This window comes from Nematostella vectensis, chromosome 8 (assembly GCF_932526225.1).
Source record: "Nematostella vectensis chromosome 8, jaNemVect1.1, whole genome shotgun sequence".
Classification (NCBI taxonomy): Eukaryota; Metazoa; Cnidaria; class Anthozoa; order Actiniaria; family Edwardsiidae; genus Nematostella; species Nematostella vectensis.
Window position 1 is genome coordinate 14,358,230 of NC_064041.1, and position 15,100 is coordinate 14,373,329.

Here is a 15,100-nt window from a genome sequence, read left to right on the forward strand (position 1 = left end):
AAACACAGGAAACCCGAGTCTTTTTCCTTTATAGTTAATAATTCCGGTGAGCTTTCCCGTAACGTTAGATCATTCCTTATTTTAGCAATGTCTTTTATCGTTTTAGATATATGAATTGATTGCATTTCTATGGAAAAAACACTCTGAAATATTGAATTTTAATTGTTTAGCTACATTTGGGAAACTTCGATCAACAGTTCGGTTGCTTGGTTCGTTAGCATTCAAAATGGCGGACCCTTCCACTTCGTTTGTGTCGAATGAGGTGAGCACGTTACAGGACTATTTGCACTCAATTCTAGCTCTCCTTCGGTATTACTTTACTTGAAATTCTTTAAAAGGTTAAGGCATTAATGCACTTAATGCTGAAATGTTGAATTTTTGTGCTGTTAAAAACGTGAATCGCTTTTACTTATTCCCGCTCTCGGTATCGTGTGACACGAAAAACTGCCATTATTTATATTAGTCATGAATTCTAGCTCTTTTGCAGATCTCGTTGTTGTTATATTGTTTATAACTTTAAAGTAATCATCTAACAATCATATAAGTCTGACTTTAGGTACATTTTCTGCAATTTTGTGCATTCTAGAACCATGGTCAAGGCTTTGTTGACCAGTTAACACTATTTATGCACTAGTCAATTGCAACCCCACCCCCTCAAAAAAAGAAAAAACTGCAGTCAAATGCCCCCACCCCTTGGGATGCAAACTATAGGCAACTACCCGACAACAAGTCACCTGTAAAAAGTCTATATCTTTCAAAGCCAGGGAATTTGTACTAAAAACTATCAATAAATTGTCTTCATCTGGTGTTATTTATCATTCATATTCATTTTTGCACATTTCGCCATGCAGCTTGCCACATGCTGATACATGGAATTGCTTGCTACAGAAGAGAAACAGTCTCAAACCAGAAACTGACATGACTTTTGCAAAGTACATTTGTGATGTCATTCATTTTTCTCCAAGCCCCCATGGTGGGGACAAGTCTTAGAGTAAAAAACTATCTATTCCCCCACCCCCTTGATACAGATTCTTGTTTAAAAGTGCTCTAAACCCCCACGTTAAACCCACAATTCCCCAGGACCATGGGTGGGGGTTTCAAATGACTAGTGCATTAAACACTTTTTTTCAACGTGTTTTTGTTTAATTGAAATTGTATTTTAGTTTATGGATAAAAAGTCCTATAAAAGTAATAGAATAATTGGAATATTGACAAAAAATAAAAATAACCAACTGTTTTCACAATGTTGCACGCGCATCCAAAATGCCACAGACTGGTCGGCCACAGCTGATCTGAAATGGTGTACGAAGAGGAGTTAACAGAAAAGAAACTATAGAAAATGCTGCCACAGTACTTCTTTTGCAGGGTCAAATTCCCTTTTATTGGCATTTTGGGACAGCTGTCATATATTGTGACTTTGGCCAGTGTGTGGAGATGAGGCAGAAGTTTATCACACTTGTCTCCTTGCCCAAGCTGTCTCATGATATGTCAAACCTGGCCTATTGCCTAGCACCCTAACCACAGGTAGCCCAGGCTGTCTCATGATATGTCAAACCTGGTCTGTTGCCTAGCACCCTAACCACAGGTAGCCCAGGCTCACAGAGGGTGTAGAGGAACTAACAGTTGATGTATAAGCAAAATTTAGTTCAACACAAATCAGATTAAAATGGATATCCTGTCTTCATTGACAAAGCTGTAGTTGTTGGTTTATTATCTTACTAGCTGCTATCCTAATTCACACAAATAAATTCTTGCCAATTGTTTTCCTATGAATTATAATCATATTTATATATGGCTAAATTTTTTTTGCAGTGTTTCTCTAAGAGAAACGATGTTTGTGGCAAAGTTCCTGCATTATTACCTAAGGCTTAATCTCATTAACAGAGTAAATTTGTTAGAGTTTTTTTTCATAAAATACCATAATATTATCCCCACATTACTAGATCATTTGTTTTGTTCAATTTGGAATTTTTTGGCAAATGGGTGTAATCCTACAGAAAGGGACAACAAAATTGGAAGCTATTGTCATTGTATTTATTTCTAATGACAAATTGAATTCTTCAATTCTCAGACACCTGGAGAAGTAGCAAGGACAATAGAACTTGTTGAATCTGTGTTGCAGTCCAACATCACAACTGATGCCCTACTGATCTCACAAGCCCAGATACATTCTCCACCTGTATGGCTTGGGACTGATCCTGCCTGCCTGGCTAGTGGCATATCTCAGATAGAGGGTTTTACTAAAGTCTTGCCATCAGGAATCAATGATGTCCCTCAGCCTAATAAGACAGGAATGAATACAGAAAAAGTTCAAGTTGAGCACAACAGTCCAACTCAAACAGAAAAAAAGATAAGTAAAGAAACAGAGCCTTTGAAAACACAAAATGCCTTGTCTGATGATAAACAAGCCTTAAAGCCATATGCATGCTCTACTTGTGGAAAGTGCTTCAAGACAAAGTCGCAGTGTTGCCGCCATGAACAGGGTCACCTCGGTGAGAGACCATATGAATGTGACGAGTGCCATAAGCGGTTCAAACACAAGTGGACTCTGAAAGATCATGTAAAGCTACACAATGACAACTTAGAGAAGCCTCACAAGTGTGACCTGTGTAACTGGGCCTTCTTACTTAAAAAGGATTTAAGAAGACATATGCTGACCCACACCAAGGAAAAGCCTTTTGCATGTTCAACTTGCAACAAGGCGTTTGCAACCAAGCAGACACTAATAGTGCACATCCGTGTGCATACAAATGAAAGGCCATTTGTGTGCAATGAGTGTGGAAAAGCTTTTAAGACCAGCGGTGATCTTGGGGTTCACAAGCACCTCCATTCTGGCAAAAGACCTTTTAAGTGTGAACAATGTGACAAAGGCTTCTTGAAAAAATCCTCCCTCACATATCATCTCACTCTACACACAGGTAAAAGACCTTACCAGTGCCAAGAGTGTGGGAAATCTTATAGGTTAAGATCTGAGCTTAACTACCACGAACGCAGTCACAAGTGTGTATTCCCGTGTAAAGAGTGTGGGAAATCTTTTCGGTCCAGTTATTTGCTTGAGGTCCACCTCCGCAGACATGCTATTAAAACAAAATGCAAGTATTGTAAAGAGGGGTTTGCAACACATAAGGAGTTGGAAACCCATGTGTTATCGGTCCATTCAGATGCTCTTGTGAGTTGCAAATTGTGTAATGAGTTGTTTGAAGGTGAAAAGCGGCTAAGAGTTCACATAAGCAAATCCCATCAGGAGGAAACTACAAAATGCACATTTTGTAGGCAAAGGTTCATTACACTCAAAGAATTGGAAGGCCATCTGTCATCAAACCACTCGAATGTTTTATTAAAGTGTGACTCATGCAATGAGATGGTTACAGGCAAAAGGGCGCTAAGAAATCACATGAAGAAAGTCCATCAAACTTCAACAACAAAATGCGAATTTTGTAAAAAGGAGTTCACAGCGCTTGAAGATTTGGAAAGGCATGTGTCATCTAACCACGACTTGAGTTGCATATTTTGCAGGAAGTTGTTTCACGGGAAAAGTCTGCTGGAAAGGCATGTAAGTAAAAGACACAAAGAAGGCACCAAACCCTCGCCATCTAAGAAGATTAGAATGGTTTTACAAGACCACTCTTCACAAACAGGGATACAGGAAATGATTGTTACAATGCCTGATCATAGTCAGCAGAATATTTACCAAGAATGCGTAAATATAGAGGATTGTCATGGTGACCTGGATTCTCACAACGAAAGTCCATCTCAACCAGAAGCAGATACTGGTGAAGAAGAAGAGTCGGCAGGAATGCATGAGTCTTCAGATGAGAAAACCTCAGAGGATGCTGATGAAGGTTTTAAAACCAGAAGTAATCAACATGATCATCAATGCCACCGTCGCACCAGTGATAGACAACTCAAGTGTGATCAGTGTGGTAAAGGCTTCTTGAAGAAATCCTTCCTCACAAGGCATCTAAAAGAACACGCTGGCAAAAAAGCACATCAGTGCAAGGAGTGTGGTAAGACCTTTAAGTCCAGTACTACGCTCAACCTCCACAAACGCAGACATGCAGGTCCACAGATTTGTGGAATCTGCAGCAAGGAGTTTGCGACGAAAAAGAAGTGCATTGCTCACTTTATCACAGAGCACCCATGTCCTGAGTGTGGGCGGACATTTAGAACTATGCACACTCTAGAAAAACACAAGGAGTCTCATAGAATCGTGGAACAGGAAATGTGGAAATGCAACTGGTGTGAGAAGAGTTACACACGAAAGAGTAATCTCACAGCACATTTAAAAATGCACAAAAACAAGAAACCTTTCTCTTGCAAAGCCTGTGGGAAGTCGTTTTTCTACAAGTCAAGTTTGGTGAATCATAAGTGTATGAACGTTTCAAGCACAGACAAAGATGAATCCATTGATTAGAAATGTTGATTTGGAATAGGACCACACCTTCCACAACCTAACAACATAAAGCCATAAAAAAAAAACTGAGAACTGCCCTATGGATTGTCTAGCGACATCATGGATACTACTGCAAAAGGTATTTTGGAAGGCCATAATCATCTCCTGACCCTGCACCAGAATAATTAGTGGTATGATTTGTGGCGTTATAGCGAATATGTTCCTGCTTGGTACTTTATCATCCTAATCACACTCGTGTGATCATGACTGATCATAGCACATACAGTGAAAAGTAGGGAGCAATGCATGGACCAAAATGCTGTTTGAAAGCGCAGGCAAACATGACTTGCTGAAATATTGGTTTAATGCATTTACCCATATATCAAATGACTTGGCCCAACATCAAGATCAGTTTTTTTTTGTTTATTGTTTGTTTATTCTTTTATTGTTGTACTGTACCAATAGAAACTGCATTACATGGACGTGTGACTTCAACTGGCTGTAGGGTATTACAAAGAGACTGGGTTTAGAGCCAACACGTCAGAGTCTTTCTAGTGTCAGGATTCATTATTTATGTGTGGGATAGCAATGTTTCTTGACAGGGACTTGAAGACAAGGGTCATTTCGAAAATGACCGCTAGAAAACTGTATACTATATCAGCAAGGTATGTTAAAATGAGTATTAATCAATTTTAATGTGTGATGCGCGCTACCGTATGCCCTAACAGTTATGGTTAGTTACTAGGTCCAACAAGCAATCGATAAATATCTGACTGACATGAAACACTTGCCAATCAGCTGGGCGAACATGGTGTAAACCTGTGACTTTCGGATTCCGGTATACTTTATCATGAAAGGTGGAGGGCGCGTAAGCGCTCCTCACACCATTACAATTTGTGATGGTGGCCACGGTAGCGCGCGTCGCACTATAACAATTTGTGATGGTGGATACGGTAGCGTGCGTCGCACTATAACAGTTTGTGATGGTGGCCACGGTAGCGTGCGTCGCACTATAACAATTTGTGATGTTGGATACGGTAGCGCGCATCGCACTATAACAATTTGTGATTGTGGATACGGTAGCGCGCATCGCACTATAACAATTTGTGATTGTGTATACGGTAGCGCGCGTCGCACTATAACAATTTGTGATTGTGGATACCGTAGCGCGCGTCGCACTATAACAATTTGTGATGGTGGATACCGTAGCGCGCGTCGCACTATTACAATTTGTGATGGTGGATACGGTAGCGCGCGTCGCACTATAACAATTTGTGATGGTGGCCACGGTAGCGCGCGTCGCACTATAACAATTTGTGATGGTGGATGCGGTAGCGCGCATCGCACTATAACAATTTGTGATGGTGGATACGGTAGCGCGCGTCGCACTATAACAATTTGTGATGGTGGATACAGTAGCGCGCGTCGCACTATAACAATTTGTGATGGTGGATACAGTAGCGCGCGTCGCACTATAACAATTTGTGATGGTGGATACAGTAGCGCGCATCGCACTATAACAATTTATGATGGTGGATACGGTAGCGCGCGTCGCACTATTACAATTTATGATGGTGGATATGGTAGCGCGCGTCGCACTATAACAATTTGTGATGGTGGATACAGTAGCGCGCATCGCACTATAACAATTTGTGATGGTGGATACGGTAGCGCGCGTCGCACTATAACAATTTGTGATGGTGGCCACGGAAGCGCGCGTCGCACTATAACAATTTGTGATGGTGGATACGGTAGCGCGCATCGCACTATAACAATTTGTGATGGTGGCCACGGTAGCGTGCGTCGCACTATAACAATTTGTGATGGTGGCCACGGTAGCGTGCGTCGCACTATAACAATTTGTGATGGTGGATACGGTAGCCCGCATCGCACTATTACAATTTGTGACGGTGGATGCGGTAGCGCGCATCGCACTATAACAATTTGTGATGATGGCCACGGTAGCGTGCGTCGCACTATTACAATTTGTGATTGTGGATACGGTAGCGCACATAGCACTATAACGATTTATGATGGTGGATACGGTAGCGCGCGTCGCACTATAACAATTTGTGATGGTGGCCACCGTAGCTTGCGTCGCACTATAACAATTTGTGATGGTGGATACGGTAGCGCGCATCGCACTATAGTGGTATGTAGATGTAGATTACAAAAAAAGCATAATTTGGTGTGTAATGTAAAAAGATTCCAATGATTCTATTGTGATTTTTCAGCAAGGTGTGATCATTTTGATAAGGCTAGGAACAAGTTCTTATAGGTGTGAAGAAACGTGAGTTATAGGGAGGGGTAGTGTAGTTGCACTTTATTCCCTTTTGGCAGGTTCTGACGCAATTTGCATAAAATGTTATTTTTCCCCAAGGACATGCATGATTTACACTGACAAAAATACATTTGGCATCGACTGCCAATACGGCTATCGACAGCCTTAAAGGAGAAGATAACAGCAGTTACACACCCTTACAACCAATCAAGAATTATCATAAAAATGCGACTTTGTGTACTCAAGTCTAATCCCGGCGTAAACAAGCTTTTCTCGTTATGAAATTCCACTACACCGCCTCCCTTTTATGACAAAATTAACAATTGATTGACACGACGTCTAATAACTTACAGACGTATGTCAGCTTACGTCCCACGCGAAAATCAATGTGTCGTAGCCCTCGGTGATTCATGGGAAACGTATAAATTAGGGGGGGGGGGGGGGGGGTCTAGTTTACGTTGCAGATAAACTAAGCTAGCTCGTGCAACACTGAATGTATATGAGCCTTAGGTTATCACACACGGGGCCGGGTTATATTTGACGTGTGGGAGGGTGGGGGGATAGCTGTTGCAGAGAAACTAAGCTAGCTCGTGCGAAAGTGAATGTATATCAGCCTTGGGTTATCAAAGCCCCGTTATCAGTCAGGGCTGGGTACTGCTGTTACCGCTGTACTGCCACTCGTCCATTCTGTCGTGTGATGAAAGACTTTTTTGTGTACAAACGACGCCCTTTTTTCGAATGCAGGAAAGAGCAGCATTGCGCTCGCACAGGAGGGGAGTCAAATGTCGTTTATGTGTTTTTTTTAAAAGCCGCTTCAGTCAAAGGTGCAGAAATTTGGATTATACTTTCCTAGCTCACAGACCAGAATAACAAAGTCTAGATATCCCCGTTCAGCCGATAAACGCATCGCTGAATTCCCAAGATAGACGCCTAGATTATATAATACAGTGTGTCTTTCAGATCACGTCTTTTTCTCCCGCTTATGTATCGGTTAAAGAACTTGCTTTGCCTCGCGCGCGCGTCTCAGCTTGTGATGGCTGAGCATAAATGTTGAAGACATGACAGAAGCGCGTACGTAATAAGTCTTAGCGCATTACGAGAGAGGCATGTGGCAGGTCAAGAGTCTTGTACTACCCAAGACAAACAACTCAGCCACTATGGATAAAACAACAAACGTATATGCTTTGTATTTTTAATACTTAAATATATAAGCTTTGCTTTCGATATCGTGGGCGCGTATATATGAGTATTTGATGTGATATTTATAAGGATATCAGGCTGGAATTTGTAGCTTTTTCGATAATCTGTGTTTACCAAGATTACCATAATCTGTACTTGTTTCCGTTTTCAACGCGGATATTCAGGAAAAACACTCACTTGCGAACATAAACATTTCGCCGCCTGACCAATGCAAAAGGACTTTCGGCGAAAATTAATCTATCGTGATGCATTTTATGCAGATTTTCTCAGTATTTAATAATTTACAATCTCACACCCGCATTTTTGTGTACGAGTCATCAGCGGTCACACAATGCTTTTGAGTTTAATTTATCATACAAAAACCTTTTCAAATCGCTAACAGACAACGCGTTAATACGAAAAGCGACTAAAAAGACTTAATGAATTGAAATCGCTGGCGCCAGACAATTCCTCCAAAAACCCTTTTGATATATGCATCCATGTCGCATTTTTATGGTTCTAGAATACTCCGATTATACAACCGCAATGACTTCATACCCACTTCAAACACTTTTCCTTGGCGAGATTAATACTATATACACCGCTTAATTATTCATCCCTAAGTCGACTCATACACCCTAGCGGATATACTGACGTCTTCCACTAGATGACGCGCGCGTCATATCTGTATTTGTTATGATTCTAATGCGTTCAGGGTCGCCCTATAGTGATTTTCGACGTACGGTGTTCCCTAATACTTCTATGTCACTGAGTTTTCGCGGGGATACTGGGGACATGTGTTCCTGGCTGTTCTGAGGACTCAATGTCCGTGAATTAAATTCGGGGTGTAATGGTACTTTAATATGTCGGATGACGGCCGCCACTTTATTCCTAGGGACCGGGGTCGTTTGTATCGTCCTCCCTACGACTATCGCCACATTAATCACAAATTCATGTATCGGGGAATAGTTTCCCACGGCCTCTAGTAACTCTTTCTGGTATTTCGAATGCACTCCGGCGTTTTTGATTTCCCGCATAGATGAATAACTCGGCGTGTTTCGGCGGTCGTTGAAAAACTCTGTACCGGATTTTACAAATAGTTCAGCTGATGTAGGCGACAAAAAGATTAGCATCAAAGCGCCACGGCCCTTTCTTGTGTAATTCTTTCTTGTGATTTCACTCAAGAAAAAATGTACCTTTGGCGAAGTCTGACAGAGGTTTAGAATCTCGACCATTTGACACTCGATGTTGCCGTACTGACAGTCAAGCCGGTGTTCTGGCCAATGAAGTATACGGCATTCGGGCGAACAATAATGAGTAAAGCAAGCCTTGCACGACTTAAACGTCAATTCCACTATCCCCAAGAGCTCCTCTTTCTTCTGACAATGCGGATTCTCACAGGTGAAAACCTTTTTCTCCATTAGCCTGGGCGGCTTTGGGGGAATGACGCGAGGTGGCTTAGGCGGCGGTGACTTGGTTGTATGCCGTCGTGGAAGCGTACTTGATTTCGATTCCCCTTCGTTCGTATGCTCATTCGCGTTCACATCCAAATTCAAAGAATGCAACCTATGTAGCCTACCTCCCTTGGGCTTCGTGTAGCCCGCAATGAAACCATTTTGTTCGCCTGTGTCCATGAATTTGGGTTTGATGATTTTGGTCGGGGAAATGGGCAATATATCTGTGTAGTCGGGCGTCCGTCTTGCGTTGCGTTTGCTCGAGTTCTTCCCTACGCATAAGTACATGTTAAATAGCTCAGGCAGAGTCGAGCCCGGTTAAGAAGTTAGAATCGAATGCAGGGGTTTCCTTCAAGACCAAACACCGAATCAAAAATTTCATTAGTCTCGCGAGACATCTAGACAGCTGTTGTGGGGTACGCCAGATATCGTCGTTAGCGGGTGTCAATCAAGGGTTAGAAGTCCGCACGCTTCGTCACACAACCACACTAGACAACAGCGTGAAGGAAAACCAAGAATGGAATCACATGGAGTGGAACACGGAATGCACTTAAAGTTATACCAAGAACATACCCTTGAAAAACGTGTTGTGAAATGCGAAGAATCTGCGTATGACAATAGCTGAGTAGTATTGGATAGTCCGTTCCCATTGAAAAATAGAATGGTTTTGGATCGAGAATTTGGACGATCGACTGCTGGGTTCAAGTAAGCCTATGGTGTGATGTCAACAAAATCCGATTACAATCACAATAACAAATGTCATTGTCTGGCGAGTCATTTATTACCTCAAGCGACGCAATGCACGTCGAAATAACATCATTCGTGACACTGGGATAGCGGCCGCCCCGGAACCGCGCCAAGTTGGCTCCTTATAAAATGTTTTTTTTTTTTTCAGTAAAAGGACTATGGGAAAATGAAAATGACTAAGAAAGCTGCGTATGCCACACAGTGATAGCGGCAGCCCCGAAAACGCGCCAAATTGGCTGCTTGAAATATGTTGTTTTTTACAAGAAAAAGAACCTGGGAAAAGGAATAAAGTTAAATAAAACTATGTATGTATGTCACGCATTGAATACATGAATTATTTCCCCAAGTCATTTGTATATATATATATATATATATATATATATATATATATATATATATATATATATATATATATATATATATATATATATATATATATATACTGCAGCAAAAAAAAAAAATAGTAATAATTAGAGGATGTCTGCAAGAAGATATCATTTAACTGTAAGCGGACAGTAAACAAAGTTTTTGCTTTTAGTTCGTCAGATATATTTTCTTTCATTCCATCAAAGAACCGCTTTACTCTTAACCTTGGCCAATCCAGAATTTCCATTCGTAGCCAAATAGTTTAGCAAACAATTAGCGGAATTCCCTGGGGGGAGAGGGTGGGTCAAGTATTTGTCACCCCTGTAATCACGTAGAATGGCTGCGTGTGATTACTAATAACACGTACTCCATATAACAGTCTGTTAGCTCCTGTTTGTTTGATAAACGGTCAATAACCTTGCACTATGGACCGCGGATATTTCTAGACGTGTATTCCCATACATAAACAAGCTTGCTCCTTGTTTGTTTAATACATTCTTTTATCATGGATGTTGATAAAGCACGTAGAAGCAGTATCAATTAACTTGATTTGGTCTAAATTGACAGACACGGCCATGCTATGACCTTCCTGTTCCATCATCGTATATCTATGCCACGCGACGCCAAACGGGCTCCCTGTAATTCTTCCTGTTTCATGAGTGAGTAGGCGAAACTTTTGTCTGAGTCATAACCGCATCCTTTCAAAAACCGCGTCCGCGACAAGCGAAAACACCCGAAAAATCATCTCATGTCTTTGAGATTTTCTTTAGAGATTCTTTATATTGTGACACGCGCTTCGCCTCCTCCCTCCCCCCCCCCCCCCCCCCTGGCTACGGGCCTGGAAAGTGTTTTGCATTCTATTTATTGGCCTCTATTTCACAAAACCATCAAGGTGGCCACAAAGGGTGAAGCGCCTGCGTAGCACTGGAAACTACAACCCGACGTTCGTGTCATAGATCTTTTACTTTCCAAAATAATTTAAATCAACAAACCTTTTTCTTCCTAAAACAAAACAGCTCTATTATATTGCTAAAAATACCGTTATCCTAAAATATAAATCAGATATTTCAATACACTTTTTCCATAAGAACTGAGTGGCGGTTCCAGGATTTCAATACGGGGGGGGGGGGGGGGTGGATAATGGCCGGTTAGACGGCTCGCTATATAAGGCGGGGGTCTACCTGAAACTCACTACAGACATCAAAAAAAATTTTTTTCGATAAATATCATATTCGGCTATTCCTTTACCGATTCAATGTTGTCTTACAACTGTCCTGACTCTTTTTCGGTAAGCCCGAGCGCTTTTAAAAAGTTGTGTCAAGTTTGAAGATCACGTTGCCATGGCAACGATTACTGCTTCTTTTGAATTCGGCGCATTTTTTCTACTCCAATGGGGCCCAATCGCCATACAAACCTCCTCAAATCTCTTTGAAACAACTGTCCAGCGGTTGACAGCAAAATACACAACTATTATGGGATATACATGTGCAAAATCCAGCAAAACTTCTAAACTTATCGAACCGCGATCCTCAAAGCTATATACAACTCATATCAACTCTTTAAAAGACCTTGAAAAATAATGGTCGGAGAAAAAGACTCATCGACGTACCGAAAGAAAAGAAAACGCGTGTTTTACGGCAGCAAAAACAGGAGCTGAACCGCTCAGACAGAGATGAAAGCTCTCAAACAACTCGTGGCCTCGACGAAGAACCAGGACCCTCACACTCTCGATCGGCAGATTATACTCCAGATCACAGTGAACAAGCTCCAGCAAGTGCTTCTAGAAAGAAGATTAGCGACCATGGCTACAATGAAAGCTTTGACGGAGAGTTTTCTTCGGACGATCAAAGCCTTTCAGAATTTGACTCAGACCACGAGGAGGAATCTGGTGATGATGCTGAAGCCTGCGAATATCGAGCCGTGGACTTGGGATGCCTCTCTTCCTATCTTTTCGATGTTCATAGATGCGAAGAAGGTGAGTATTTTGAAAAATAACATCATATTGTTTTCGCTGATAAGCTCAATATAGTGATTTAGTTTATATGATTGGTCTCAGATTTGGAAATTACTATATACACAGAATACGTGACCTTATGATTTCTTGAACTCAGCGGGACTGTAAGACTCATATTATAAGTAACAATTATTCTGTTTGAATCAATGGCTGATTCATTAGCTAGCGATTCTAAGTGTTTGTTTTATTGCAGGTAAACTTGAAATAAAAGAAACTACTTTAGCAAGGGCAGGGCTGAAATCCTCTTTCGAGGTTAAGTGCAGTTCCTGTCATGAAACTGAAACTCTGACAACATCAAGTCAAATCCACAGAAGAGGCAAGTCTTTCGATGTCAACCGGCGAGTAGTGTACCACTCCCTGGAAAGTGGAAATGGATATGAGGGACTTGCTTCATTTTGCAGAGTCATGAATATGCGATGCGTTAGCAAAGCAGCATATTACAATGCTCAGGAAGAGGAGGGAAGACGTGAAATGTGTTCGGCCGCAAAAAGACTGTGTCAGAAGCTGATAGGAGATGATGGCAAGGAGTTTGAGCTTCTTGACGTGGCTGTCAGTTTTGATGGAACCTGGGCCAAGAGAGGCTTCACATCACTCACTGGAGTGGTTTTTGCTATTTCTATAGACACTGGAGAGGTCCTAGACTACCATGTCCTCTCCAAACAATGCCAGACATGTACCATAAACAGAGGCAAAATTTCTGATGATGGAGAGTTTGAGGATTGGAGACTAGAACATGTGGCTTCAGGTGCATGTGTCTCCTGCCATGGAGGCAGAGGGTGCTGTTGTGCTCTGGAGTAGATCCATAGAACGCCACCACATGAGGTACAAGTGGATGATTTGCGATGGGGACAGTAAATCACAAAACTCTGTCCAAGAGATCTACGATGAATGTATGGTGGAAAAATTAGACTGTGTGGGGCACGTGCAAAAAAGGATGGGAAGGCGGTTGCTCCAGTTGAAGAGTAGGAGAAAAGGGAAGCTAGATGATGGCCATACGATTGGTGGCCGTGGCCGCCTCACAGAGGCCAAGATAAAAAACTCCAAAAGGAGTATGGTCTGGCAATTCGCCAGAACACCGTGCAAGATACTAATCCCACAGAAAGAGATATTGATGTGGCAGTATATGCGATGAAAAAGAATATAATCGCATCTCTACACCACAATATTGGGATGCCGGATCTTAAAAAACAGCATCAATACTGCCCAAAAGGAGCAAATTCCTGGTGTAAGTTCCAACAGGACGAAGCCACCGGTACCTCCAGTTACGACTCAGCAGACTGCTTACCTGAGGTTTTTCTAGAGGTACTGCGGCCAGTATACATGAGCTTGAGTGAGACTGATTTACTGAAGAGATGTGTTCGTGGAAAGACACAGAACCCTAACGAATGTATTAATTCGTTGGTTTGGGCCCGATGCCCAAAACACAAGCACCATGGCCCAAAGGTGGTGCGATTTGCAGAAGCATCTGCTGTCTGCCATTTTCATGGGGGGGGCTGCTAGTAGGGAGAAAGTGATGGAGAGTCTTTTGATCCCTGCTGGCAGCCATACAAAGCAGGGATCCCTTCTTAAGGACAGAAAGCGGGTGCAGAAAGCAGACAGGCAAGTGTCTGAAAAGGCAAAGAAGAAAAGACAGGCCACCCAGATGCGCAGAGTATGCAGGGAGGAGGCTCCAAGGAGTGCTGAGGGTGTTACTTACGAGTCTGGAGCCTTTTAGCTAAAATATTTTCAAGAACATTGCTTATATGATAAGAAACAGCGTTTTTGTGATTATTGTCAAATTTAAAGGCATTTTCCCGAATTTTTGCTTTTCGGGCTTCAAGAAAAGATATCTCTTCAAGAATTTGTTCAATTGACCTCAAACTTTCAGCATTGATAGATATAACTGAGGTGATTAAAATGAGTTGAGGGATTTCCTCTTTAATTTTTTAAAAGAAAGTTATGGACTGATGAGGTCAATTTTCCTATTATGCAAATTTAAATGACTTCTATTGGCTTATTTTTTGGAAATCCAAAATTTCCTCAACTCATTTTAATTATTAGTGTTCTAGCAATAGTACAATGAAGAAAAATCGAAATTCCATTCAATCTGCAAGGAGTTATTTTTTCTTAAATAAAAACTCTCCTTACTCAGCATGTGTCTTTTTGGAAGCCTGGTATCAAATTACATTGTCATATTTCACGGAATAAAATATAAAATCAGAATCGTCATCTCATAACCTTTCCAATGATATATGGTTTGCTATAGTTATGATGAAAACTTTGACAGTTGTGTTTTTTTTTGCAACACCACTCAATTTGCTATGAGTTCAGGTAGACCCCCGCCTACTGATCAAGTGGTTCTTGGTAGGTCGCTACATAGATCATACAATACTTCATGATGAATTGGATTTGTCGCGTCAGCAAAGTCAAGCAGGCGAAGGAAATTGGACAGTATCTCTCCTCCCTTGGACATTTATTCTCTAAAAACAAAGTGACTTTTATTTATTTTTTTACTCCAAAAAAGAGGGTGTAGTCGGGTCGCTTAGCGCACAAAAATAAAAAAGAGCTCAATCTATACACAGCTCCCATCCTTCTATGTAAACCGGCCCAGTCTCAACTGAAATTTAAACGTTCTTATACAAAAAAAAGTATCCAAAATGGTCCCAATGAATTTGAAATTGCTTCAT

At 41.5% G+C, this 15,100-nt stretch overlaps 2 protein-coding genes and 1 pseudogene across 2 annotated transcripts; 2 read left to right on the forward strand and 1 right to left on the reverse strand.

The window, feature by feature from the left end:
* The first annotated feature begins 25 nt into the window (after nt 1-25).
* On the forward strand, nt 26-4,468 carry LOC5510495 (zinc finger protein ZFP2). The gene is made up of 3 exons (XM_048731647.1): nt 26-46; nt 171-262; nt 2,072-4,468. Exons 2-3 carry the CDS (start codon nt 227-229, stop codon nt 4,412-4,414), a joined length of 2,379 nt encoding a protein of 792 aa, XP_048587604.1. The 5' UTR covers nt 26-46; nt 171-226; the 3' UTR covers nt 4,415-4,468.
* A 3,384-nt stretch (nt 4,469-7,852) lies between these two features.
* LOC5510496 (apical junction component 1 homolog) lies at nt 7,853-10,351 on the reverse strand. Its single transcript, XM_001630909.3, has one exon. The coding sequence runs from the start codon at nt 9,593-9,595 to the stop codon at nt 8,576-8,578; it is 1,020 nt and encodes a 339-aa protein (XP_001630959.2). The 5' UTR covers nt 9,596-10,351; the 3' UTR covers nt 7,853-8,575.
* Nucleotides 10,352-11,675: 1,324 nt separating this feature from the next.
* LOC125570318 lies at nt 11,676-14,565 on the forward strand (annotated as a pseudogene).
* Nucleotides 14,566-15,100: the final 535 nt, after the last annotated feature.

Excerpts from the sequence above, each read along its gene's own strand:
- LOC5510495 (XM_048731647.1), top strand. The coding sequence starts at position 227 with ATGGCGGACCCTTCCACTTCGTTTGTGTCGAATGAG. Across the intron at positions 263-2,071 it reads CTTCGTTTGTGTCGAATGAG|ACACCTGGAGAAGTAGCAAG; the intron begins GTGAGCACGTTA and ends TTCAATTCTCAG.
- LOC5510496 (XM_001630909.3), bottom strand. The coding sequence starts at position 9,595 with ATGTACTTATGCGTAGGGAAGAACTCGAGCAAACGCAACGCAAGACGG.